General features: G+C 39.8%; 1 protein-coding gene across 6 annotated transcripts in view; it reads left to right on the top strand.

Annotated features, from left to right (window-relative positions):
- Window positions 1–27,753, top strand: part of spidr (scaffold protein involved in DNA repair) — a 284,198-nt gene that overhangs the window by 109,586 nt on the left and 146,859 nt on the right. For 5 of the 6 annotated variants that reach the window (XR_015756994.1, XM_043688286.2, XM_043688285.2 and 2 more), the window contains exon 8: window positions 24,688–24,907. The exons of the other annotated variant lie outside the window; for it this stretch is intronic. Coding sequence is in view for 4 of the 5 variants with exons in the window: in XM_043688286.2 (XP_043544221.2) it covers window positions 24,688–24,907 (220 nt within the window). In the remaining variant the exon portion in view is untranslated. The remainder of the gene's footprint in view (window positions 1–24,687; window positions 24,908–27,753) is intronic. 6 annotated transcript variants of the gene reach the window in all.

The following is a 27,753-nucleotide window of genomic DNA, read 5'->3' as shown; positions in this document are numbered from 1 at the left end:
ACCCCATCTTTAAACAGGTCCCCTAGACATGAGATACCCCTGGATCTCCAGAGTTTAAAAGTGGCATCTGTAAACCCCGGTTGGAATCCCCATGCTCCCACTATCGGTGCATAGGGGGATGTTTTATGTGAATTACCTTCATTTTGCCGCATTATATTCCAAGCCTTAATTGTGTTTAGTATTATAGGGTTTTTACAGTGATCTGTAATGATTTTCCTCTTGTCTGAAAATAAAAGGTTAATAAGTGGGTATTTTACTTGAGAAGCCTCGATGTCCAACCAGATTGATTGTGGATCAGACAAGATCCAATCAGCTATGTAACTTAATAGGGAACTTAACTGATATTTCCTAAAATCTGGGAAGTCCAATCCTCCCCTTGCCTGTGGAAGTTGTAGCTTCTTCAGCTTAATGAGGGGCCGTCTGTGATTCCAGATAAAGGAATCCAGCTAGCCATATAATTTACGTAGAGCCATCCTCGGCAGCATCACCGGAAGCATTCTCATAGGATATCGGAGATGGGGCAGGACATTCATTTTAATTAGTGCTATTCTACCCAACCAGGAAATTGGAAGGTCTCCTCATCGCTGGAGGTCCTGCCTTATCCTTTCCAGTAAATGTACAAAATTAGCCTTATACAACTGACCAAATACTGGGGTAATAAAAATGCCTAAATATTATAAAGGAGGATCAGACGGGGTTTATTAAGGGCCTCCAGGGACCAACGAAAGGGAAAAAGGGATCCATCCACTAAGTGGGGTATCATAGCAAGGCCACCCATTGGCATAGCCTCCGATTTTGAAAAATTAATTTTGTAGCTTGAGAATGCGCTAAATGTATTAATAACTTGGATTAAGCGAGGTACGGACATCAGAGGATTACTGAGGAATAGAAGAACATCATCTGCATAAAGGATAATTTTATGTTTACCTGTACCAATCCTCGGAGCCATTATATTAGGATCAGCTCGTATAGCTTCTGCTAGTGGTTCAATTATTAGCGTAAATAACAATGGCGAGAGAGGACATCCCTGACGGCAGCCCCTACCCACACTGAAGCTATCCGAACCTAATCCATTGGTAACCACAACTGCTTTGGGATCACTGTACAATGTTGAGACCCATTTGGTAAACACCTGTCCAACACAAAACCTTTCCAATGTGTAAAACAAATATGACCATTCAACCCTATCAAATGCCTTTTCCGCGTCTAATGAAACTACTACTCCTGGTATCTTTCCCTGATGACAGGCTTGAATCATATTCAAAACCCTTCTAATATTATTGGATGATCTACGGCCCTTAATAAACCCCGTCTGATCCTCCTTTATAATATGTGGCAGTACCCTTTCTAGTCTCAATGCTAACGTTTTAGAAAGGATTTTAAAATCTACATTTAGCAAGGATATTGGTCCGTATGACGTACAATCTTCTGGATCCTTTCCTTTTTTAAGGATAAGAGAGATATTTGCCTCTTTCAGCGAAGGCGGGAGACAGCCCTGACTATATGCATAGTTATACATGTCCATAAGTGGACCAGCCAATATTTCTGTAAATTCTTTATAGAATTCAGCTTGAAAACCATCTGGGCCTGGTGCCTTACCGCTCTGAAGTTGCCTAATTGCATCAAGTATTTATTGGACTGTTAGAGGAGCATTTAGGACCGATACCTGTTCCGGAGTTAGGCCCGGAAAGGTCAAATTTTTTTAAAATGACTGCATCCTCCTCGTACTATCTTCACAATCCTGCGATTTATATAACTCAGAATAAAATTCTCTAAAGATCGCATTAATCTTTTTATGATCATGAGTCAAAATACCTGTACTTTCCTTGATAGACGTAATAGTCTGAGGGGCCTTTTTTTTCTTTGCAAGAAATGCTAAGTATCTACCCGGTTTGTCGCCATATTCATATAACCTTTGTTTTGCAAATAATATTTCCCTCTTAGCGTAGTGTTTAGAGCTGTCGTAAGAGCCGTAATCCTTTGCAATTTAATAATAGAAGGTCTATCAGTATATGCTGTTTCAGCTGCTTTTAAGCGAGTTTCAAGCAGACGCTGTTGTTCTCCCTTCAATTTTTTCTGGGTCGCTGAGTAGGAGATGATCAAACCTCGCGTGTAAGCTTTGATGGTCTCCCACATCATTGATGGGTTGCTAGCCGTACCTGAATTAATTTCTAAAAAAGTTTTAAATTCTTGAGAGAAGTACTTTACAAATTTACTACCTTTCATTAGGAAGGGGTCCATATGCCAATGTCGAGGGGATGTCCCATTGTTCCTCGCCTTAGTTTCCATATATACAGCAGCGTGGTCGGAAATTGCTATACTACCTATTTTACAGGATGATATGGAATTTAAAAAAGTCGAGGGGGCAAAAAACATATCAATTCTGGTATGACATTTATGTGCATTGGAGTAGAAAGAAAAATCTCTGCCCTGTGGGTGAAGACATCTCCATACATCTACTAATCCTAATTCTTTGTTCAGATTCACCAATTGTCTAGATCTGGGAGATACTCCTGCAGTACTCTTGGGAATCCTATCTATTTCTGGATCCATAATACAATTAAAGTCTCCCCCTATAATTGTATGACGGGCACCAAAAGCCATCAATTTTGAAAAGGCTTCCGTTATAAATTTAAAGGGTTGTGCCGGGGGGGGCAGTACAAATTTAAAATCCCATATTCCTCTCCATTTATAAGGGCTTTAATCAAAATATATCGTCCAGATTCGTCTTTTATCTGATTTAGGATTTTGAAAGGGAAATTCTTCCGAACAAGAATAACAACTCCTCTGCTTTTTGAGCTAAAAGAAGAAAAAAAGGTCTGATCAAATCCACCCTGTCGTAATTTCAAGTGTTCTTTATCCGACAGGTGTGTCTCCTGTAGGAGAGCTATATCAACTCTTTCTTTCTTAAGATTTGATAATATTTTCTTTCTTTTGACTGGCGAATTACTCCCCTTGACATTCCAGGTGCACCACTTAACCGACTGATCAACCATAATCATCCGGGCAAATCCGAGACCCCTCGGGAGGGGAAACCCTATCCAGAACATCCCGAGCATAGAGCATATAAAATTTACAAAATTAAAGGCTCCCTAATACACTCACAACAGTACAATAAAAAACTATTTCTAAATAATAAAAAAAATATAAAACGTATTTAAATGGAGATTTTCTCCCTTGTTCCCAGGGGGTATCACTTCCTTTCCAAAAGTCCATCATATCCTTTCCCAACCAATGCCCCACCCTTGACCCAGGCGCTCCTCAATAAAATGAGGAGAATTCAGATATAGTACAAAGCTAGAGTTAACAGTGAGCACCCTACCCCCACCCATACCAACACCTGGATATATTTGGTAATGTTAATATCATATATAAACATATAACTATAAAATTACAACCTCAACAAATAATAATTAAATATAATAATACAAAATAACAAGGGAGAAACAACCCCGCTCCTAAAGACAGAGGTAAAATAGAATAAGGTAACCACCTCCCCCCACCAACATTAACCAAATCCCCCGGCTTATATATATATATATATATATATATACACACACATATACATACCCACATATAAAATAATAAAAGAAAACAACCCCAAGAGGGGGGAGAAAATCAAATCCCTTTCCCCACCCCCCATGATAATATTAAACAGTAAGGTAAGAAAAAAAGGGGGGGATATAAACCAAAGTGGGGGGAAAGGCAAACCAACATCCATTATCTCTTACAGTTTATCTAAGAGAATCTAAGAATTCCTTAGCCTTTTCTGGCGAGCTGAAGTTATACACGGATCCTTCATGGTTAAAGCGTAGCGTCGCTGGGTAGCGTAAGGAGTACTGAATATTTAAGTCCCTTAAACACTTCTTCGCCTCGTCGAATGCCTTCCTCTTTCGGACCAGAACTGGGGGAAAGTCCAGGAATAACATGATCTTGGATCCTTTATAGATCATAGCTTGGGGGTCTTTTCCAAGATTTCTGGAAGCTTCTAGGAGTATCTGCCTCTCCCTATAGCTCTGCAGCCGGAACAGGACCGGGCGTGGGCGCTGGTTCGAGCCGGGCCCGCGTATTGCGACCCGGTAGGCCCATTCCACCCTTACCTGGCCTGATCCAGCTTCCAAATTTAAAAGTTGTGGCAGCCACTGTTCGAGGAATGCTGTAAGCTGGCCTTGCTCTTCCTGTTCGGGAAGGCCCAGCAAACGCATATTTATCGAGGTCATTAATATGATTCTCTAAGGTCCGGACCTGATCCACGGCCGATTGCGCTGTAGTTTCGGAGGTCGCGGCCTTTAACTCCGCCCCTCCAACTCGGCGCTCGATTTCCTGGATGTCTCGGTCGTGCTTCTGCAGCGCGGCCGAGAGTGAGTCCCATCGATTTTGGGATTCTTCGATAAAAGCGTCGATCTTCGCATCCAGTTTGGAGATCATTTCCACAAGGCTTGTCACTGTAGGTAAGTCCCCTGGGGCGGCTGCAGACGCCTCAGCTGCAGCTGGAGAGGGTGGGGGAGGGGTTCCTGCTTGCTGACAGCTGCGGGCTCCCGAACCTTTGGTCATTTTTACTAAATATTAGATTGTTTAAATTTAATACTAAGCAACTAATTAAATGAAACCGCTATTATAAATGATTTAGTGAGTGTGGTGTGGGTGGGTGACCCACTTTACCCAAGTCTTGGGAGGAGCACTATAGACTCAGACTTGCTGGGTCGCCGCCATCTTGGATCCCATTTCTTTCCCTTTAACTGTGACTTTGTTTTCACCTTTGATGTCTATGTTCACCCCAAAAGAATTACTCTCGCTCATGTCAGCTTTGTTTTTTTTATTCTTTCAACCAAAGTGGTCAATTTCACAATTTCCCACCTTACGTTCCATATGTCACTTTTGTACCCACACGGTTAACCTATTTATGTCTTCATGAATACTTCTTAACACCTGTTCACACTTTGATACAAATGTTTGTGTCTTCAGCAGATTGGCAACCATATCTTATGTCTCTTCATCTCTGTCATTTATATAATTTTTAAACAGTTGAAATATCACCACCAGGAGAAAGTGAGGACTGCAGATGCTGGAGATCAGAGCTTAAAAATGTGTTGCTGGAAAAGCGCAGCAGGTCAGGCAGCATCAAAGGAGCAGGAGAATCGAGGTTTCGGGCATAAGCCCTTCTTCAGGAAGTGTATCATATCAAACACCTTCTGGAAATTCAGTGTGTCAATTGGTTTTCCCGTTATCTACAGCATGTTATCCCTTCAATTAACTCTAATGGATTGATCAAACATAATTTCCCTTTCAAAATCATGTTAACTCTGCCGATTACCTTGAAGTTATCCAAGTGTCCTGCTATAATTTCTACACTTTATGACAGATATTAAGTTAACTGGCCTGTAGTTCCTGTGCTGCCTCTACATCCCTTTTTGAATAGATGAATTACGTTGGCTGTCTTCCAATCCAATGGGATTATCTCTGAATCATGATAGTTTAGAAAAATTAAAACGAATGCATCAACTGTCGCACCACTTCTTTTAAGACCTTAAGATTCAATTTAATACGACCTGAGCACTTTTCAGCTCACAGCTCCAGCAGTTTACTCAGTACAGCTTCTCTAGTGATTGTTATTTTCTTGAGTTCCTCCCTCCCATTTTTGGGTTTATAGCTGTTTCTGGAAGTTACTTGTATCCTTTGTAGTGAAGAATGAAGCAAACAGTGTCGCCAGGGCATCTGCCGTTTCCCTATGTTTCATTCATGCTGACTTTCTACAAGACCAATGCTCCCTTTGGTAACAACTTAAATATTTATAGTAACTCTTACTATCTTTTTTATATTTCTGTTTAATTTTTAGAATTAGAATTAAAATTAGAATTCTTACAGTGTGGAAACAGGCTCTTCGGCCCAACAAGTCCACACCGCCCCTCCGAAGAGTATGCCACCCACACCCAACACCGTACATTTCCCCTGGCTAATGCACCTAACCTATACATCCCTGAATGATGTGGACAATTTAACATGGCCAATTCACCTAACCTGCACACCTTTCGACCATGGGAGTACCCAGAGAAAACCCACGCAGACATGGGGAGAATGCGCAAACTCCACACAGTCGACTGAGGCAGGGTTTGAACCCGGGTCCCTGGTGCTGTGAGGTAGCAGTGCTAATTACTGAGCCACTGTGCCATTCCCTTGTACTCTAATTTTTCCTTCATTATTTCTTTTAATAAATCTTTGCTGATTTTTTTTAATATTCTGTCAAATCTTCTGACCTGCCACCTATCATTGTGCATTGAAAGGATATGATGTTCAACTGGTTTAACCATGCACTGCTATATCTGATTGAAAAGTATCTTGGAATCCATGGGTAAACCCCAACTTTTTTACAATAAAATGGTTTCTTAATCTCCTTTCCCATACCCTTTTTTCCTGCTTTGCCATTTCGTAAGATCAGGCTAATGAAATTGTGGTCTTGACTCCATTTTTCCTACCTACCTCACATGAACCCCACGATTCTTCACTGTAATCTGCCTTGCTTAGCTTTGAATATATTCAGTGACCTAACTTGCACTGTCTGGGGTAGAGAATTCCAAAAATTAATAATTCTTTGAGAGAATTCATCCCACCTTAAATGTGAGACCTTTCAATTGCAAACTATGCCCCTTGTTCTAGATTTTCCTCAAACATCATTTCAGCATTGACCTTATCAAAAGCACTCAAATCTTATGTTTCAATAAAATTATCTTTCCATTTTTCTAAACTTCAGAAAGTACAGACCCAATCTTCAACCCAGGAATCAGCCTTGCGAACTTTTTCTGAACTTCTTCGAATTTAAGCATATCCTGCCTTAAGGAAGGAGATCAAAACTGTACGCTGTGTGTAGGTGAGGTAACACCTAACTACCTTTGTCCTCCTTTCCCCTTGCAATGAAGGCCTATTTACCACCTTAATTATTTGCTGTATCTGCATGCTAATATTTTATTGTTCATGTGCAAGGACACTCAAATACTTGGAAATGCAGTATTTGCGGTATCTCCATTTAAATAATTTTGATTTTTAATTCTTTCCACCATGTGGACAACTTCACATTTTTCCACAATAAAACCATCTTTCAATCTTTTTCATCCTCACTTATTTATATTGCTTTGCAGACTCTTTACCTGACAGCTTGCTTCCCTACCTATCTTGGTAATGTCAGCAAATTTGGCTACCCTACACTCAGTCCATTCAATCAGGGCATTGGTATAGATTGTAAGCAGTTGAAGCCCCAGCACTGATCATTGAAGCATTCCACTGATTGCAATTTGACAAAACCACTCATTTATTCTGACTCTATTTTCTGTAAATTAGCCAGTCCTATATCCAGGCTGTTCTATTACCACCAACAATGTTACACATTTTATGCACCACCTTATTGAATGTCTTTTGGAAATGCAGCTACATCTACTGCTTCCCTTTTATAAACTCTGCTTGTTACATCCTTACCAAACACAAATTTGTCAGACATGACTATTTTTTAAAAGCCATGATGTTCTGGTTTTACTTTGATTTTTTTTGAATATTTTTCTACTATTTCCTTCATGATGGATTACAGGCTTTTCTCAATGATCGATGTTCTGCTACCAGGCCTAGAGTTTTATGCTTTGTTCTCCCTCTTCTTTAATAGAGGTGTTACGTTGGTGCTCTTCCAATCCACTAAGAGCTTTTCAGAATCTAAGGTGTTTTGGTTTTTGATTTAAGGTTTCAGACCTGAGATATTAATTGTGCTTGATCCGCTGAGAAATTCCAGTATTTTCTGTTTCTGTTTTGCTCTGCTGTTTTAAGAAGTCTTTTTTAAAAAGCTGATTTGCACCACTGACTCAATCCTAGTAGACTGGGAAGCTTGCAAATAAAATTTTTAACTATCACTAGATAAAGTTATCAGTTATTTCAATCACCAAAGTTATCTTCAGTGAATCACTTATTAAGCAACATTAGCAGTGGTTATAATACCTGGTGTCTGCTGTCTTTCTGTTATAAATAGAATGCATTGTCTCACATAAATTTTAAACATCAGATAACACAGCTTGAAAGAAATGTCAACTAGATTGTTCCTTTAAAATACTTTGTGTGTATGTGTGTGTGCTCATTCTCACTTGTAATTACAGCACTATACATTATAAATGTGTAAAAGCTATCTTGGTTTGGTTCATGTGGAGATACAAGTATGAGAGTAATACAGATTGGTATGTGGTTATCAGAAAGTGAGACACACCCTGCAGTTATAAAAAAAAAGTTGACCCTTGAGAAGCTATAGATGGACATTGTTTGCAAAAAAAATCTGATCATATCTTGGTGGTGTGAAAAACCACAGAAACTTGCTAAAGATGTGTTATAAGTAGGCTGTTATAGGTGAGACTTCATTCAACTTTAACTTCCTGCCATGTTATTTCTGTTCTGCACTTTTGACAGCATTATGTGAGGATTTGGTTAAAATAAAAGTTACAAAGGGCCTAAGCATTAGAATTAAAAAAAAAAGCTAATGGAAATGAAGACGAGTGAAACTTAAAAGGGTTCAGAAAAGATTTACAAGGACGTTGCCAGAGTTGGAGGCTTTGAGCTCTAGGGAGAGGCTGAACAAGCTAGGGCTGTTTTCCCTGGAGTGTCGGAGGCTAAGGGGTGACCTTATAGAGGTTTATAAAATCATGAGGGGCATAGATAGGATAAATAGACAAAGTCTTTTCCCTGGGGTTTGGGAGTCCAAAGCTAGAGTGTATAGGTTTACGATGAGAGAGGAAAGATATAAAAGAGACTGAAGGGGTAACTTTTTCATGCAGAGTGTGGTATGTGTATGGAACGAGCTGCAAGAAGAAGTGGTGGAGGCTGGTACAATTGTAACATTTAAAAAGCATCTGAATGGGTATATGAATAGGAAGGGTTTTGAGGGATATGGGCCAAGTGCTGGCGAATTAGGTTGGGATATCTGGTCGGCATGGACGAGTCTGTTTCCATGCTGTACATCTCTATGACTCTATAATGTACAATGAAAAGAAAGTGGATTCGGTGAATTGTCGTGGGTATTTTGCAAATAACTTGGATGTGTTAATTCAAATTTGTGTTAAAGGACAAGTGGGGCTGCAAGCTGCAGACCATAAACATTGAAAAAATATTAAAACTGGCTTTTGTTTAACAAGGCTGTATCTTTGTTTGTGAGGAACATATTTGAACACTTTAAAGTGTACTAAACATTTCACAGAATATTAGATCCATTTAAAAACTGAGAAGTTATCTGAGGAGTTCTTGAACACTTAATATGGCTAATGTATTCTATACTTTTCTTTAAAAGTCCATATATGAGCTTCAATTTCATAAATCTGTTAGCATGAGTTCCTTGAGGAAAATTGCTTAGAATATGTGTTATTCTATTGCCATTTTAGTGAATTATCTAATTAGTCTTCATAAAAATATTTTTGGATGTGTTTTGGAGAGGAACATGTACCACAAATCAAGCCAATAAATTCAAGTCGCTTTGCTCACAAAAGAGAGAGAACAGCTCATGGTATTTAACTTATTAATATGATGGAGGTGCATGTAATGTGCAAGTTTTATAATTGCACTTTTTTATCATCCCAGATGGCCTCTTTCATCAAGGACTGCAATTTCCCCTCCCAAGTGGTTGACGATGCCCTCCATTGCATATTCCCACACCTATGCCCTTGAACCCTACCCCTCCAATCACAACAAGGTCAGCAGCCCCCCCCGGTCCTCACCTTCCACCCCACCGCCTTCTGGATACAATGCATCCTCCTCCTCCATTTCTGCCACCTACAAACAGACCCCACCACCAGGGATATATTTCCGTCCCCCTCCCTATCTGTGTACCGCAGAGACCATTCCATCCTTGACTTCTTTGTTAGGTCCACGCCCACCACCAACCCACCCTCCATTCCCAACACCTTACCCTGCCACTGCAAGAAGTGTAAAACCTGCACCCACACCTCCCCTCACACCTCTGTCCAAGGCCCCAAAGGATCCTTCTACATCCGACGGAGATTTACATGTACTTCCACACATGTCATCTACTGTGTCCGTTGCTCTCGATGTGGTCTCTTCTTCATTGGAGAGACAGGACCCCAACTTGCAGAATGTTTCAGAGAACATCTCTGGGAAGCATGCACTAAACAACCCCACTGCCCTGTGGCCGAACACTTTAACTCTCCTTCCCACTCTGCCAAGGGCATGCAAGTCCTGGGCCATCTCCACGGCCAAATACTAGCCATCCGACGTCTGGAGGAAGAACGCCTCATCTTCCACCTTGGGAACCTCCACCCACATGGGGTCGATGTCGATTTCACCAGTTTCCTAAATCACCCCTCACCTTATCGCAGATCTAACCTTCCTCCTCTACACTACCCTCTTGAACTGACCTACCTGTCCATCTTCCTTCCAACCTATGCGCTCCACCCTCCTCTCTGACCTATCACCATGACACCCCACCTTTATCTACCTATCATATTCCCAGCCACTCCCCCCCCCCCCCCCCCCCCCTTTCCCCAACCCCCATTTATCTCAGCTCCATTGGGTCATCCCCTCATTCCTGATTAAGAGCTCATGCTTGACATGTTGACCCTCCTGCTCCTCGGATGCTGCCTGACTGGCTGTGCTTTTCCAGCACCACACTTTTCGACTCTGTTCTCAAGCATCTGCAGTCCTCATTGTAAATTGCATCAGAGTTAGCCATGTTTATGCTAAAATTCACCCATGCACTTTCTAACTTTGTGTAATTGTGAACTTTTTCCCAGTAAGCAACACTGTCACCTCTTAAGTCTGAGGTCATGGACTCAAGTCCGTGTTTGAGATTTGAAAATTTAATCGAGATTATATGTTGCATTGTCATAGTTGTTGTTTTGAGGACAAGGTATTATATCAAGATCCCAGTTACTTGTTAAGATAAATGTATTAGATTATGATATCCTAACACTTAGATCTCTCAGACATGAATGCATAGAGTACTATGCTATTTGTCTCATTTACTTTTTGGATCTTGCTGTTCATTGCTTCTGTGTTTACAAAAATGCATCTTTTGTTCTGTTTCTTTGTGCTCTTTCATTTCTTCTTCTGTTCTTTCCATGCATGTACATTTCAGAAATGTAAATTAGATTCTGGGAGAACAGGAAAGTAAATAAATATTTGGTCTAAACGGGGAATAATTAAATTTTCTACTTGTCGTATGAAATTGGTGTGACATTATCTCTTGTAAACACAGGAAGGACATTGAATATCTGATGACACCACAATGCTTGTCTATATTGAAGACATAATTTTCTCTTTAATTGCAACTGAATTGTTGTAAATAACTACTTTTTACATATTTAAAATCAATTAAAATGTAGCTAAGGCTTGTTTACTGCATTTTGTCAGAAGAATTGAGGCTGAGGCGCTGGTATGTGACATGAATCATAGAATCTCTTCAGTGTAGAAACAGGCCATTTAGCCCAAGTCCTCACTGACCCTCCGAAGAGCACCCCATCCAGAGCCATTCCCCTACCCTGGTATCCCAAATTTAGCCCTGACTAATGCACCTAACCTACACATCCCTGAACACTATGGGCAATTCAGCATGGCCAATTCACCTAAACTGCGCATCTTTGGATTATGGTAGGTAACTGGAGTACCTGGAGGAAACACACACAGACACGGGGAGAATGTGCAAACTCCACACCAACAGTCCCTTGAGGCGGGGATCAAACCTGGGTCCCTGGTGTTGTGAGGCAACAGTGCTAACCACTGAGCCACTGTGCTGCCCCTGATGAATGTGTTCAGATGAGATCCTCATTGGTGTGGTGATGGTGTGAAAATTGGGTTTGGAGATATTGGAAAATTTGGGTAGAATTGCAAAAGTTCTTACTCATAGAGGATCACTGAATCCAGGACTACCTATGAGGCCACATATCTCAAATTCACCAAACTTTTACAATGACTGATGTTAAGGACATGGTTTTGAATACCATCATGGCAGATGTTGAAATTTGAATTAAATAAAGTGTGTAATTAAAATATCTAGCTGAATGGTTACCATTGAACCACTGTGGATTGATGTAAAAACTCATTTGGCTCACTCGTACCTTTTAGTGAAGGAGATTTGTTATCCTTTCTAGTTGGCTACGTGTGGTTCCAGAAACCATTTAGTTTCAGGGCAGTTAGGAATAGACAGCAAATACTGGCCCAACTAGAAATCCCCATTCCGTGAATGAATTAATAAAAGGATTTCCTCACCACCAGGCTATCTCTTCCCATCATTGGCTGTTTCTTTATCAATTTCCTATCTGCCTCATCTGTTCTTTAATTATTTATTTCTAATCTGGGTTGTTTCTGTTGCTTTATTTCTGTAATGTCACTTTTGGTTGTTGTGTTTACCATTTTAGTTAAATCAATGCATAATTACAGCACAGGAGGTATTTCAGCTCATGGGACCCAGACCTGGCTACCCTTTCCCAGTAATCCTGTGCAGTTTTTATCTTTGGTTGCTTGTCCAGTTAACTTTAGAAATGAACGGTTGAGTCTGCCTTCAACTCAGGCACTGCATTCTAGATTAAATTTCTCACTGTCTATAAATGTTTTCTAATGTTGCATTTAGTTCTCTTACCAACCATCTTAAATCATTGGCTACTTTGGTTCCTGATCCCTCTACCAGAGAACAGTTTTCAGTATTTCTAAGCACGCTATCTGGACTCTCTTGATTTGGAATACTTCTGTTACCTTTCTTCTAACTTTTCTCCAGATCCAGATTATTATTAGCCACCGGCTCGGAGCTACACATATTCCATCTTCTTACTTGACATGTTATCCAATTTTAAAGCCTGTTCTATGCTCTTTGTTCTTCTTCCTTTCTATTCCTATTCTAATATAGAGAAGTGAGCAACTTTTTTTTAAAAAATGCCATATATCTGGTTTAAACCATCTACACAGATACTTACCAAATCAAATGGCAAGTAATTTTCAATCTTCATATTCTTCTTTGGCACTTGGGAAGTGATGGCTATGATCAAATAAATAATCTTGTTAACCAGAAAGAGTGAAATTGTTTATTTTACTAAATGTTTAAACAGCGGTAAATGGACAATCTTGAAATATAATTCTAATTCAGATTTTTTTGTTACATTAAAGTTAGCTTTGTGCCTCTTATGGAACACTAAATCATAATTTTAGAACATGAATTAAAAAGAACCACAGCAATTAGAGCAGAAATCTCCTGACTCATTAAATTACATTTGTCAAAAAGAAATGCACAGGATCTTTACCTAATGATGTAACAGTGACATCAGTTATGTACAAGGGATTGTGGGATGAAAGGATAGAATTGTCTGCACCAGTGACAGGTGTACTTACAGAGAACAGTTGCATGTAATAGTGTAACTGGAAGAATTGGCTGAAAGCTACCAGAGGCAGGCAGCAGTTAGCCTTGGGTAAGGGAAAACCATTACAAACTGCATATTGTGAATTGGCCACGCTAAATTGCCCGTAGTGTTAGGTGCAGGGGTAAATGTAGGGGAATGGGTCTGGGTGGGTGCGCTTCGGCGGGTCGGTGTGGACTTGTTGGGCCGAATGGCCTGTTTCCACACTGTAAGTAATCTAATCTAATCTAATGACCAAAAAGAAACATGGAAGCCAATGTATTGAATAGGATCCCAATCTCCATGTCTAGTGGTAACACAAATCAAGGAGTCTGACATACAACTCCTTAAGTTGAAAAGTGTAGTGCTGGAAAAGCGCAGCAGGCCAGGCAGCATCCGAGGAGCAGGAGAATCGACGTTTCGGGCATAAGCCTTTCTTCAGGAATGAGGCTGGTGTGCCAAGCGGGCTGAGATAAAAGGTGGAGGGGTTGGGAGAATTTGGGGGAGGGGCGCTGGGAATACGATGGGTGGAAGGAGGTGAAGGGTGAAGGTGATAGGCCGGAGAGGGGGTGGGGGCGGAGAGGTCGGGAAGAAGATTGCAGGTCAAGAGGGCGGTGCTGAATCCGGGGGTTGGCACTGAGTTAAGGTGGGGGGAGGGGAAATGAGGAAGCTGGAGAAATCTCCTTAAGCCAGCTCTGCTATTCACAAAGATCACGAATAATAATTTTTTTAACATCAAATTCATTTCCCTGATCTATCCCTGTATTCTTTGACTCCCTTTCTACTCAAAAACCTATACATCTTAGCCTCAAATACACTCAGTGCTCAGCATCCAAAGCCCTGTGAAATTGTGAATTCTAAATATTCGCATCGCTCAGTATAATGAAATGCCTCTTCATCTCAGTCCTTTATCCTGAAGCAAAGATCCCAAGTTCTTGATACTCCAGCGAAACCAAGGATAAGAGCCCCATACTAGCTGAATTCCCCTAGGAATTTTATATGTTTAATGCTATCATCACTAATTTTAAAAAAACATTAACAGCATATGGACATCACTATATATGTCAGGATTTATTGCCCAGAAGGCAGTTAAGATTCAGCCACATTTCGATGGGTGTAGACTCACATATTGGCCAGATCAGGTAAAGATGGAAGATTTCCTTCCCTAAAGAACATTAGCGAACTAGATGGATTTTTCCTGACAATTAACATAGGTTTCATTCTCATCATTAGACCCTCAATTCGAGATTTTGTTTTATTGAATTCAAATTCCACCCCCTACCATGATGGGATTCGAACCTGACCCCTGAGAACATTACCCGAGTCTCTGGATTAATATTGTAATGATAATGCTGCGAGGGCATCACCGTAATGATTCTAAATGCCAGAAAATGTAAAGCTTTGGAAATGGATATTTGTATTTTTCGTAGTCATGACAGTAATAAGTGTAGGTATATATAGACAGCAGGAAGCTTTGTCTTTACACGGGTTTTTGTAATAGTTTCCATTATGAATCAAGGTAGGATCTTGACAGTTCATGCTGATGATAATCTGAAGAATGAAAAAGCAGTATAAGGTTTCTATAAAAGAAGGATTGATTCAGTTATCCTTCTGGGAGGTTTTCTGTAGGTAATAACATGTACTGAAATTATACACAACTCATTTGAAAACAAAATCAGAAATAGTTGCCCAGTTAGGAACTGCTTGGATTCCAGCTTTAATGAAGAATGTCAGTTTATTTAGATAATTTAGCAGAAGACAATGTATGTATGTCCATCTGTGAATTTGTCCATAGTGTTTTTTTTGTGTTGCACAAGAAATTACAAATTTGGTCAGGTTTGATTTAATAGAAATCTCATAGTATGCTGCAGTCGGTTTAAATGCAATTGTTGCTGATCCTCTGAAATAAGGCACCATAAATTGTATTCCTGGGGTTAAGTTTTTTTTTTAAAGTGCGCACAGTACCCTAATTTACCAGACTTTAACACCAAGGTTGATAGAAAGCCTGAATCAACTTTCTGTATGAATCAAGAGTTATTATTTAGTATTGGTCATTATTTCTATAGCTGTAGATAAACAGCTTTGAACCACTATAACATGTAATGGCATCTGAACATTATTGTTAATTTCTAAATAAAACTCTTAATTGCTTCCTTATACACACAGACAAATAAATAGAGAAAATGGATTATTGGCAGATGGAGAAAACAATGGAAAGTCAGTTTCAGTGATCTTTGCTTTCTGGTTCCAATGTTAAGGTGATCCTTCTTGTTTACCGAAACTATTGTTAGACTGATGTCTTTCCTTGGGTACTTCCATTTATAAGTAGTACACAGCAACTGGTTCACTTGGAAAATATCACTGAAAATATCAAATTTTAGTACACAGCAACTACTGCAGGAAAGGTAATTTCTACAAGTTTCTAATGATTTTCTACAATTTTTTTTACTGCACAGGACAGACAGCTTCTGGTGAGGCGAAACAACTTGTGTGTCTTTTCTGTCTGTCTCTGTAACATGTCAGTTTCAACTTGCAAGTTAGCTAAGGACCAATCAGCTTCACTTGCGGGAATCCACAGCCACAAAAACGATGTTCACAATAGATGTTAAATTCCTTGCTATGAAAGTGTACAGCAGTGAAAGAATAGTAAATCCCTGTTTTTAAATACAGTTCTTTCTCATTGCAATTTCACCATCTTTAAAGATGCAAAAAAGAAAGATAATACAGGATACTTTATAAACTCAAATGTTGCACACAATCTTGTTAGAATATCTATTCTTTAATGATTAATTGTTAATAATCAACACAGGTTTGAGTTACAAAGCTGTAAATAATGATGCTCCATGCTTTATGATTAAAGATTTTGTACTTAAATTGCACATGTTCAAAGAATCTCCAAGAATGCTGTGAATGTTGGTGAACTTTTTGTCAAAAAGCATTAAGCATCAATAGTGAAAATGAAGATTAAAAAGCTCCAATATTAGTGTAACATTGAACCTAAACAACTAAACAGAATACATACTCCACCCCCTCCCCACCCCAAAACATCGCATTATAACTGTAAGTATACATAGTGATTTGAGTTGGTGTCTGCAGAACTCCTCAAGTGTAGTGTGAACTTTAAGGTATCCTATTCCTCTTCTAAAACCTTTAGTATGGGGAGGGAGTGAGAGTTGCCCTTATTGTAACAGTTGGTGCCAATAAAATCGCCAAGTTAGAACAACTGCCTCAACGTGTCCTAACCATTTGACTCAGTAGTAGAATTATTATTGCATTAATTTCAAATGGTTATGCTGGCAGTCACCTATGCACAATGTTTCTAAAGGGACAGATAGATAGTTCAAATCTTGAAAATGTAGGTTAAGTTAAGATACGTAGTCATAGATAGTTGGTATTTATATAATTGCTGCATTTAATGAGATGCTTGATTAAAACAAGAGCCTCCATTATGAGTATTGGTATTCATATGGTATACAGTCAGGAGGGAGTTGCTCCGTGAGACCTCAACATTGACACCAGACCTCATGAATTCTCGTGGCTTCAGGTTAAACATGAGCAAGGAAACCTCTTGCTGATTACCATATACCATCCTCCCTCAGCTGATGAATTGGTACTCCACCATGTTGAACAGCCTTAAAAGAAGCACTGAGAATGGTAAGGGCACAAAATGTACTCTGGGTGGGGGGAAATCGGTGTACACCACCAAGAATGGCTCGGCAGCAGTACTACTGATTGAGCTGGTGGGGTCCAAAAGAACATAGCTGCGAGACTGGGCTGCAGTGAATGGTGAGGGAATCAACAAGAGGGAAAAACATACTTGACTTTATCCTTACCAATCTGCCAGTTGCAAATGCATCTGTCCTTGATATTATCGGTAATAGCGACCAACCCACAGTCCTTGTGGAGATGAAGTCCTGCCTTCACATTGAAAATAACTTTCATAGTGTTGTGTGGCATTATCACCATGCTAAATGGGACAGATTTCGAACAGATTTCGCAACTCAATATTGGGCATCCATGAGGTGCTGTCGGCCATCAACAGCAAAAGAATTGTACTGTATTGCAAGCTGTAACCTAATGGGCCAACATGTCTCCCAGTGAACCATTATCATTAAGTCAGGTAATCAACCCTGGTTTAATGGAGAGGAGAGTAATGCATGCCAGAAGCAGTACCAGACATCCCTTAAGTTGAGGTGCTTTCATTGCTCAGCACAGTTAGAACACTGGCGCCTACATGACAGTGTTGAAAATCGCCCAAGTGTGTCTTGAATGTAAAAAGGCAGGACAAATCTCATCTGTCCAATTACTACCCATCAATTTACTCTCAATCGTCAGCAAACTGATGGAAGGTATCATCAATAGTGCTAGCAAGCAGTACCTGCTCAACAATAACCTTCTCAATTATGTCCAGTTTAGGTTCCACCAGGTCCACTCAACTCCTGACCTCTTTACAGCTTTGGTTCAAACATGGACAAAAGAACTGAATTCCAGAGGTGAGATGAGAGTGATAGCCCATGACATCAAGGCTGCATTCAACAGAATGTGGCATCAAGGAGTCTTAACAAAACAGCAATTAATAGGTATCGGATGCAAACCCTCCGGTGGTTAAAATCATATCTAACACATAGAAAGAGGGTCATGGTTGTTGGAGGTCAGTCATCGCAGATCCAAGAGTTCCTCAGGGCAGTGTCCTCCATGATAAGGTCAGACGTGGGAATGTTCACTGATGATTGCACAATATTCAGCGCCATTTGTGGATTCTCAGATGCTGAAACAGTGCATGTTCATATATAACAAGATCTGGACAGTTTCCAGGCTTGGTCTGACAAGTTGGGATGCTGCCTGACCTGCTGCGCTTTTCCAGCAACACATTTTTCAGCTTGGTCTAACAAGTGGAAGGTAACGTGCATGTCACACAAATATCAAGCTACGATCATCACCATTAAGAGACGGTCGAACCACTGTCCCTTGACATTCAGTGGAGTTATCATCACTCAGTCCCCCACTATCCACATCCTAAGGGTTATCGTTGATCAGAAATACAATTGGAGTCACTAAGTAATTACAGTGGCTGTAAGAATAAGTTCAAGGCTAGGAATACTACAGTGATTAACTCACCTATTGACTGCCCAAATCCTGTCCAGCATCTATAAAGCACAAGTCAGGAGTGTGATGGAATACTCCCCAGTTGCCTGGAAGTGCAGCTCTAACAACACTTGAGAATCTTAACACCATCCAGGACAATCCAGCCCATTTGATTGGCACCACAACCACAAGCATCCACTCCCTCCACTAGCAACGCTCAGCAGTAGTGGCGTATTATCTACAAGATGCACTGCAGAAATTCACCAAAGATCTTCAGACAGCACTTTTCAAACCCATGTCCACTTCCATCCAGAAAAGCAAGGGCAGCAGTTACATGGAAACATCACCATCTTTAAGTTCCCCTCCAAGCCACTCATCATCCTGACTTGGAAAAATATCAGCATTCCTTCACTATCACTAGGTCAAAATCCTGCAATTCCCTCCTTAATGGCCTCATGAGTCAACCCACAGCAGGTGGACTGCAGCGGTTCAAGAAGATAACTCACCAGCACCTTCACAAGGGCAATTAGGGACAGGCAGTAAATGCGGGCCAGCCAATGATGAATTTTAAAATAAAGTTTGTAATGTATGCAGTCACAATGAGGGTTCTCTCCTCAACAGTACTCCTCAAATCACTTGAAGAAGGGTTGCTCATAAAATGGTGGAAAAACAGCAGAGACGATTGACTTCATACAGGCCAGCGACCATAATTCTATTCATTTTAAAATAGTGATGGAAAAGGATAGACCAGATCTAAAAGTTAAAGTTCTAAATTGGAGAAAGGCCAATTTTGACGGTATTAGGCAAGAACTTTCGAAAGCTGATTGGAGGCAGATGTTTGCAGGTAAAGGGATTGCTGGAAAATGAGAAACTTTCAGAAATGAGATAACAAGAATCCAGAGAAAGTATATTCCTGTCAGGGTGAAAGGGAAGGCTGGTAGGTATAGCGTATGCTGGATGACTAAAGAAATTGAGGGTTTGGTTAAGAAAAAGAAGGAAGCATATGTCAGGTATAGACAGGATAGATCGAGTGAATCCTTAGAAGAGTATAAAGGAAGTAGGAGTATACTTATGAGGGAAATCAGGAGGACAAAAAGGGGACATGAGATAGCTTTGGCAAATAGAATTAAGGAGACTCCAAAGGGTTTTTACAAATATATTAAGGACAAAAGGGTAACTAGGGAGAGAATAGGGCCCCTCAAAGATCAGCAAGGCAGTCTTTTTGTGGAGCCACAGAAAATGGGGGAGATACTAAATGAATATTTTGCATCAGTATTTATTGTGGAAAAGGATATGGAAGATATAGACTGTAGGGAAATAGATGGTGACATCTTGCAAAATGTCCATATTACAGAGGAGGAAAAGTGCTGGATGTCTTGAAACGGTTCAAAGTGGATAAATCCCCAGGACTTGATCAGGTGTACATGACAACTCTGTGGGAAGCTGGAGAAGTGATTGTTGGGCCTCTTTCTAAGATATTTGTATTATCGATAGTCACAGGTGAGGTGCTGGAAGACTGGAAGATGGCAAACATGGTGCCACTGTTTAAGAAGGGCGGTAAAGACAAGCCAGGGAACTGTAGACCGGTGAGCCTGATCTCAGTGGTGGGCAAGTTGTTGGAGGGAATCCTGAGGGACAAGATGTACATGTATTTGGAAAGGCAAGGACTGATTCGGAATAGTCAACATGGCTTTGTGCGTGAGAAATCATGTCTCATAAACTTGATTGAGTTTTTTGAAGAAGTAACAAAGAAGATTGAAGTAACAAAGAAGATTGATGAGGGCAGAGCAGTAGATGTGATCTACATGGACTTCAGTAAGGCGTTCGACAAGGTTCCCCATGGGAGATGTCATGGAATACAGGGAGAACTAGCCATTTGGATACAGAACTGACTCAAAGGTAGAAGACAGAGGATGGTGGTGGAGGGTTGTTTTTCAGACTGGAGGCCTGTAATCAGTGGAGTGCCACAAGAATCGGCGCTGGGTCCTCTACTTTTTGTCATTTACATAAATAATTTGGATGCGAGCATAAGAGGTACAATTAGTAAGTTTGCAGAAGACACCAAAATTGGAGGTGTAATGGACAGCGAAGAGGGTTACCTCAGATTACAACAGGATCTGGACCAGATGGGCCAATGGGCTGAGAAGTGGCAGATGGCTTTTAATTCATATAAATGCGAGGTGCTGCATTTTGGGAAAGCAAATCTTAGCAGGACTTATACACTTAATGATAAGGTCCTGGGGAGTGTTGCTGAACAAAGAGACCTTGGAGTGCAGGTTCATAGCTCTTTGAAAGTGGAGTTGCAAGTAGATAGGATAGTGAAGAAGGCATTTGGTATGCTTTCCTTTATCAGTCAGAGTATTGAGTACAGGAGTTGGGAGGTCATGTTGCGGCTGTACAGGACATTGGTTGGAATATTGGTGCAATTGGTTGGACACTGTTGGAATATTGCATGCAATTCCGGTCTCCTTCCTATCGGAAGATATTGTGAAACTTGAAAGGGTTCAGAAAAGATTTACAAGGATGTTGCCAGGGTTGTAGGATCTGAGCTATAGGGAGAGGCTGATGCTGTTTTCCCTGGAGTGTCGGAGGCTGAGGGGTGACCTTATAGAGGTTTACAAAATTATGAGGGGCATGGATAGGATAAATAGACAAAGTATTTTCCCTGGGGTCAGGGAGTCCAGAGCTAGAGGGCATAGGTTTAGGGTGAGAGAGAAAAGATATAAAAGAGACCTAAGGGGCAACTTTTTTATGCAGAGGGTTGTATGTGTATGAAATGAGCTGCCAGAGGATGTGGTGGAGGCTGGTACAATTGCAACATTTAAAAGGCATTTGGATGGGTATATGAATAGGAAATGTTTGGAGGGATATGGGCCGGGTGCTGGCAAGTGGGACTAGATTGGATTGGGATATCTGGTCGACATGGGCAGGTTGGACTGAAGGGTCTGTTGCCATGCTGTAGATCTCTATGACTCTATTTGGGCTAAATGGTGGGGGAACTCATTTGCTACCTGGGGCCAGTCAAGTTAAAACCACACCAGAATTGATGCTGATGCTTCACAACTCCGTTTAAGCTCAAAGTTACATGCCAGCAGGGAATAGAAGCAGAAAGCATAAACAGTTATGATGTCAGACTCCCAAGACTGCCCTAGAGCAGGCAGATCTCTTATATCGTTACACGAGAATGTGGACAGTACCTGGACAGCAAACAATCGGGCGAAGCAGCTTGAGTCAAAGGGACTGACTCGATTTCTAAAAACTATTAATTTTTCAGGAACAATGTGACTATCAAAGGTGTTTACCAACATTCACAGTAGATGCACCATTCCAAATATCTAGCATCAATCCAAGATTATGGCCACAACTAAGTCAGGAAACCGCTTGATGACCCAGGCAGCTAATGTTACAATGCCCTGCTTTAATTTGCATATATTTTAGAATGCCTCCTGCTAACTAGATTAAGTCTTATCCCAGATGCCTCTGTAATGGGCATGTTATTGTGCAGATTGTAACTGCTGCAGCCAGGTCCCGAAGTAATCCAAGGAAGACAGCAAATGGATGAACTGTACTTTGATTCTCAGAATACAGTTGACAAGTTGCCACATCAAAGATTATTGTGGAAAATAAAACCTCATGGTTATAGGGTAACATTACAGCATAGATAGATAATCAGTTGGCTCACAGGAAAACAGAGTAGGCATAAATGGTTTGTATGCTGGTGACAAGATATATTGAGTTGTATGAGTGCTGGAGTCTCAATGTTATATCATTTATATTAATGATGCGCTTGCAGGAGTGAAAGGTACACTTGCTAAATGTGCTAATGGCACAATGAGAGGTTGAAAAATAAATTGTGAAGAGGGCATAGAGATAGATAAGTAAGTAGTTAAAGATCTGCCAAATGGAGTAGAATATGGGAAAATGTGGAGTTGTGTATTTTGGCAGGAAGAATAAGAAAAAGGCATATCTCCAAACTATGAGAAATTGCAAAAATCTGAGATGCAGAGAATGCATGAATTATGCATCTAGCACATGAGATACAGTAAGCAATTAGGAAAGCAAAATGAAATGTTATTGGTTATTGTAAGCAGATGTATATCAAAAATGAGATGGTTATGAAGAACATTAAGACCACATCTGAAGTACTGTCTGGAATTGGCTGTCTTATCTAAGGAATTATGTCAATGCATTGGAAACAGACAAGAGAAAGTTTACCATCCTAATACATTAGTTGAGTGTGTTGTCTTGTATGGAAGCGTTGGTCAGGCTAGGCTTGTACTTGTTGAAGTTTGGAAGAATAAGAGGCAACTTGATTGAAGCATGCATCCTTAATGGTCTTGGCAGGGCATGGAAAGAAGAGCTGGGCATCACAGTTGAAAAATAACATCTCCCATTTAGGATAAAATTGATTTTTTTCCCCCTCTGATTGTGAATCATTGGAATGCTCTTCCTCTAAAGATGGTGACAGCAGAGCCTTTGAATGTTTTTAAGGCAGATGTAGATAGCAACAGGGTAAATGAGAATGTGGAATGATCAGATCAGCCATGACCGTATGGAGTAGGCTCAAGGGGCCCAAGTGCTCATAATTTGTATGTTTTACTAGTGTGTACATTACTATTGTTATAGGCTTGCCTGTAGTCATTTAACAGCTCAGTGAGCATTAATTGATTAGAGATAGGACTTCTGTCCCTGACTTGCAAGCGAATCCCATATCAGAAAACTGCCCGCCAATCTGCTTGACAAGCAGCTCTTCCATCACCAGTCTCCACTCTCTCTCTATGTATCTCTCTATGTTTCTATGTATCTCTCTAAACTTAGTGGGTGAAGATACAGCTCTGTTTTTGGGTAGGCAAATAATACATGTCACCCACTGTTTAAGAAAGATGAGAGAAGGAAACTAGAGTTCAGTAGACCAGTTAGTTATTGTCAGGAAATTACTAGAGTCTATAGTACAGAATAGAGTCACTGAACACTTAAAAGGTTCCAGTTGATCAAAAGGAGTCAGCATGGGTTTATTTATAATGTGTAGGTCATGTCTCATAATCCTGATTGTGTAAATAAAAAATTCAAAAGGACTGTGAGTGCTGGAAATCAAAAGCAAAACCAGCAATTGCTGGAAAATGTCAGCAAGTCTGGCAGCAGCTGTGGAGAGAAATCAGAGTTAATATTTCAGGTCCAGTTACTGGTCTTCAGAACTGAAATACTGATTTTTTTATTGAAGAGGTAACTAAACTACTGAAGAGGGCAATTTTTTTTCAGTATTATTTTATGAACATCCAGAAGGCTTCAATGCCATCCCTTGTAAGGAACAGTTGGGTATGGTTCAAAGTCCTGGAATTGGAGGAAGATTATTGACTTGGATTGAGTATCATGAGCAATCTATCAATATCAAGGATACACAGAGCAGGGATCATGAACAGGTGCTCTAAATGGCAGCATTTGACTAACAGTGTCCCACAGGGATCAGTGATGGGCCCTCAACTATTGATTGTACTCAAGAATAATTTTAGTAACAGGATGGAGAGGTACGTAAACAGATTTGCTGATATCAGTGTGATAAGTAGTATTGTATGTGATATATATGAAACCATTAAATTGCAAAGTGACCTTGCTGGTAAATGGATTTCAATATTATCATGTGTAATGTTATCTACTTTGCACCTAAATATAATAGAAAAGGGTACTTTCCAAATGGTGCGAATCTTGAAGCAGTGCGGGCTCAAAGAGATTTTGGTATCTGTATGTATAAATCATCAAAACGTCATGAATAGGTCCAAAAGAAAATCAAAAAGAAGCTAATGGAATGCTGACTTTGATGCTTGAATGCAAGATGCAAAAGCTTGATTAGGGAGTAGATATTGGAGAAAATACAGGCTAGATTTAATAAAATGGTGGCTAGACTCTTAGGATTACATTACCAAGAGCAAATCCACATTTCTCCTTGAAATTTAGAAAATTAGGATGATTTGAGCAATGTTTGTTATGTTCATGGGAATTGATAAGGTAGATAGAAACTATTCCCTCTGGTTGAGGAATCTCAGCCTGGGGGTGAAACCTAGCCCTGCAGGAATGAAGGTAGAAATTGTTGTTAAAAGATAACAAAAGTTAGGAATTTGAATTTGGTTCGCAATATCAGTTGAACCAATGACTGCCTTGGTGGGAGAAGTGCTGGTCCAAGCACATAAAGAAATGGATGAAATATGCAATAAAATCAGAAGAATGAATATCCCAATCATTCTCTTTGCAGGTAGGCAAGATGATATTTTGATGGTGAAAGTTTTGGATTTGCATGAAGAATGTTCAATGTTTATAGCTTTGTGTCAGCCATTGAGGGGAACATCCACAGACCATGCTATTGAAAATGATGCATGCTCCAGTAAAACACCACTAAAGGTTTTATTCACAAGCGAAACAGCATTACACCTTGGGATCTGTGCAGGTGATTCTGTTCACATCTATCCACCATGGTGAGTTCTTTTATAACTTTTTACAAATGCAACTTGGTTCAATTATTTCTTGAACAGAATATTCCTTTTAAATAAACTAATCGTAATGTATATTTTATAAAATATTGTTAAAGCTCAAATCAAGATTGTTTTCAAATAAAGCTACCTTGTAACTAAACAATAAATGTTATAATGGAAAGAAATGCCAGAATTGAGAACTGGTGTGCTTCAAGTTATTGTCTGTCTTGATAATTGAATAGTCAAGGTTTTATTGAAATATTGCTCTTAAGTTACACTACCCTGGTATCTTACTGTGTTCTGTTTAGTTGGAACAGTTAACATGCAAATGATTCATTTTTGAATACTGTAGTTTATTAAAATGTCGCAGCATTTTTGCCATAGGTTATATGTGTCCATTCACAGTGCAGTATATTGATAGGTCAAGGAACAGATATTTTCAAATCAATCTGTCATAGGTGTTATCACACATCTGTGGATCCAATAGGATTTGAACCTGGGCCTTCCGGTCCAGAAGTAGGAGCACAACGACTATACCACAAGAGCTCACAGGTAAAGGAACAAATATTTTCTGTATCAACCTGCGCAGAGATGCTATTACACATAGCTGGAGCTGGTGTGAATTGATCCTGGGTATCCCAACTCAGAGGAAGGGACACAATCTTTGCATCCACAAGTGACCACGGTAAAGGAACAAACTTCAGCTCCTAAACCAAAGCAGCTTTTTAGAGGTTCATTTGTGACTTAAGTTATCTTAGGGTGTGTATTTGCTAGCGCCCTCAGTATAGTTAGCTGCTTTTAAATTATAGAAAGTTATCATCAATATTAAAATGCTTGTTATTAATAATGACTTTCTACAATTTAACTTCACTCTCACTCATAAATAATTGATTTGTAGAGTAGATGACTTTGAGGGTTTGAGTCTATTCTGAATCTTCAGCTTTCTATTACAGGGAAATTTGTAATTGTATCAGAAAAGCAATTATTCAGAAAGACTTGAGAAAGAAAAATGATAAAATCTATCTCTTTGTGCATAAAAGTTGGAGTAATGTAATTCGAGATGACTTAAAGTTGAGACAGAGGACAACTTCCATCACAAACTCTGGGAATTGCATGAAAGCGGTCATTACTCAGTCAGTGCAGTCACCTAGATCACTTTGAGCAGGCTATGAATGAAATGTGTTTTGAGTATCATGAGCAATCTATCAATATCAATATTAAGGGAAAAGTAAGTGCATTTAGTTGAGGACATGTTGCTATCGATCATGGCACGAATATGAATTGGACCTCTGAAAAAATATCCAACTTCTGAAGCTGAGGGTGGGATATGCAAGTCTGAACCACTGATTTCCCACAAATGTAAGGCTTGATGGAGAGTAAATATAAATATTCTCTTGTGTTAGAATTCAAGCCTAACCACAAAAGAAACAAAATCCTCTGCTGTACTGTAGAAAGATTCACCATTCACAAACGATTTACATATCATGTCCCGTAATTAGTAAGTCAAGGCCATGTTTTTATCCCCATTGTCCCAAAATTATGACATTCAGATATTGCAATGGCTTGGTGCAGCTATATTGGCACAGTAACTGGTAGAAGCAAGATTTTTACTTCACTGATTTACAAAACTGAATAAGTGAAATTTGATTTGTATCATAATATTTTATTCATGTCTGGGATTGTTTGAATTTCTAGCTTCTGTTTTTCCTGTGCTCACCAGAGTAATCAACATCTCTTTTGCTTATGTACTCGTTTTTGACTTGTCACATTCTTTTCAAAACAAATATTAAACAAACAGGAACCAAATTTCAGAAGGTTTATTCATGTCATATATTTATGACATGCTAAAAACAAAGTCACTAATTATTGGGGTGGCATGGTGGCTCAGTGGTGAGCACTGCTGCCTCACAGCACCAGGGTCCCAGCTTCAATTCCAGCCTTGGGTGACTGTCTGTGTGGAGTTTGCACATTCTCCCCGTGTCTGCGTGGGTTTCCTCCGGATACTCCGGTTTCCTACCACAGTCCAAAGATGTGCAGGTCAGGTGAATTGGCCATGTTAAATTGCCCATAGTGTTAGGTGAATTAGTCAGAGGAAGGTGGGTTGCTCTTCAGAGGGTCGGTGTGGACTTGTTGGGCTGAAGGGCTTGTTTCCACACTGTAATCTAATCTAATCTCACATACCCTTAACTAGTAGGTAGTAAATGTATTCTTCACATGAGGGTCTGTGCAGACATAGTTTTCCTGAATGCAGTTAGCTGTATACCGTCCCTATTCAGGGGAGCTCAGTATTGTGAGGAGAGCTTTAAATGGGTGTTGAGTACTTTGAAGATATGCAGGGAGTCGAAAGTTTAATTCTGGTGTTGCCCTAGTTTTTGATTTGTGGTGTATAGTGCACTTAGGGCTCAAAATAAATGCGTCCCGCTTACTGTATTACAGACTATTTAATACTCCAAAACATGAAGCTGTGCAGTTCAATTTCTAAACTACTGCATTGTCACCTCACAGAATGAAGTTAGCTACTGTTTTAAATGTAGCATAGGAATTACTGAATGTAAATTTAACATGAAATTATGACAAAAAGGTGATAGAAAGAACAAAACATTGATGACAGAATGATCACATTATTTTAAAACTTTATTTTAACAAAATTAGATTGTTAGGAAAGCACCAATTTTTAAAAAAAGCAACATTTTAGATAAGTTATCATGTGCTATCATAATGGACTTGCAATGCAATCAAACTAAAGCTCTTAAGATAGACGAGGATATAGTGGAAAGAATATGGGACAAAAAACAATGTGGAAGTATTTTTTATAAATATGTAGTGTCAATATTACAATAACAAACTAT

Source organism: Chiloscyllium plagiosum, unplaced genomic scaffold, assembly GCF_037043375.1.
Source record: "Chiloscyllium plagiosum isolate Xiang-an unplaced genomic scaffold, Cpla_swu_hap1 HiC_scaffold_4, whole genome shotgun sequence".
In the NCBI taxonomy this organism is placed as follows: domain Eukaryota; kingdom Metazoa; phylum Chordata; class Chondrichthyes; order Orectolobiformes; family Hemiscylliidae; genus Chiloscyllium; species Chiloscyllium plagiosum.
This window is presented reverse-complemented; position numbering and strand designations above follow the sequence as displayed.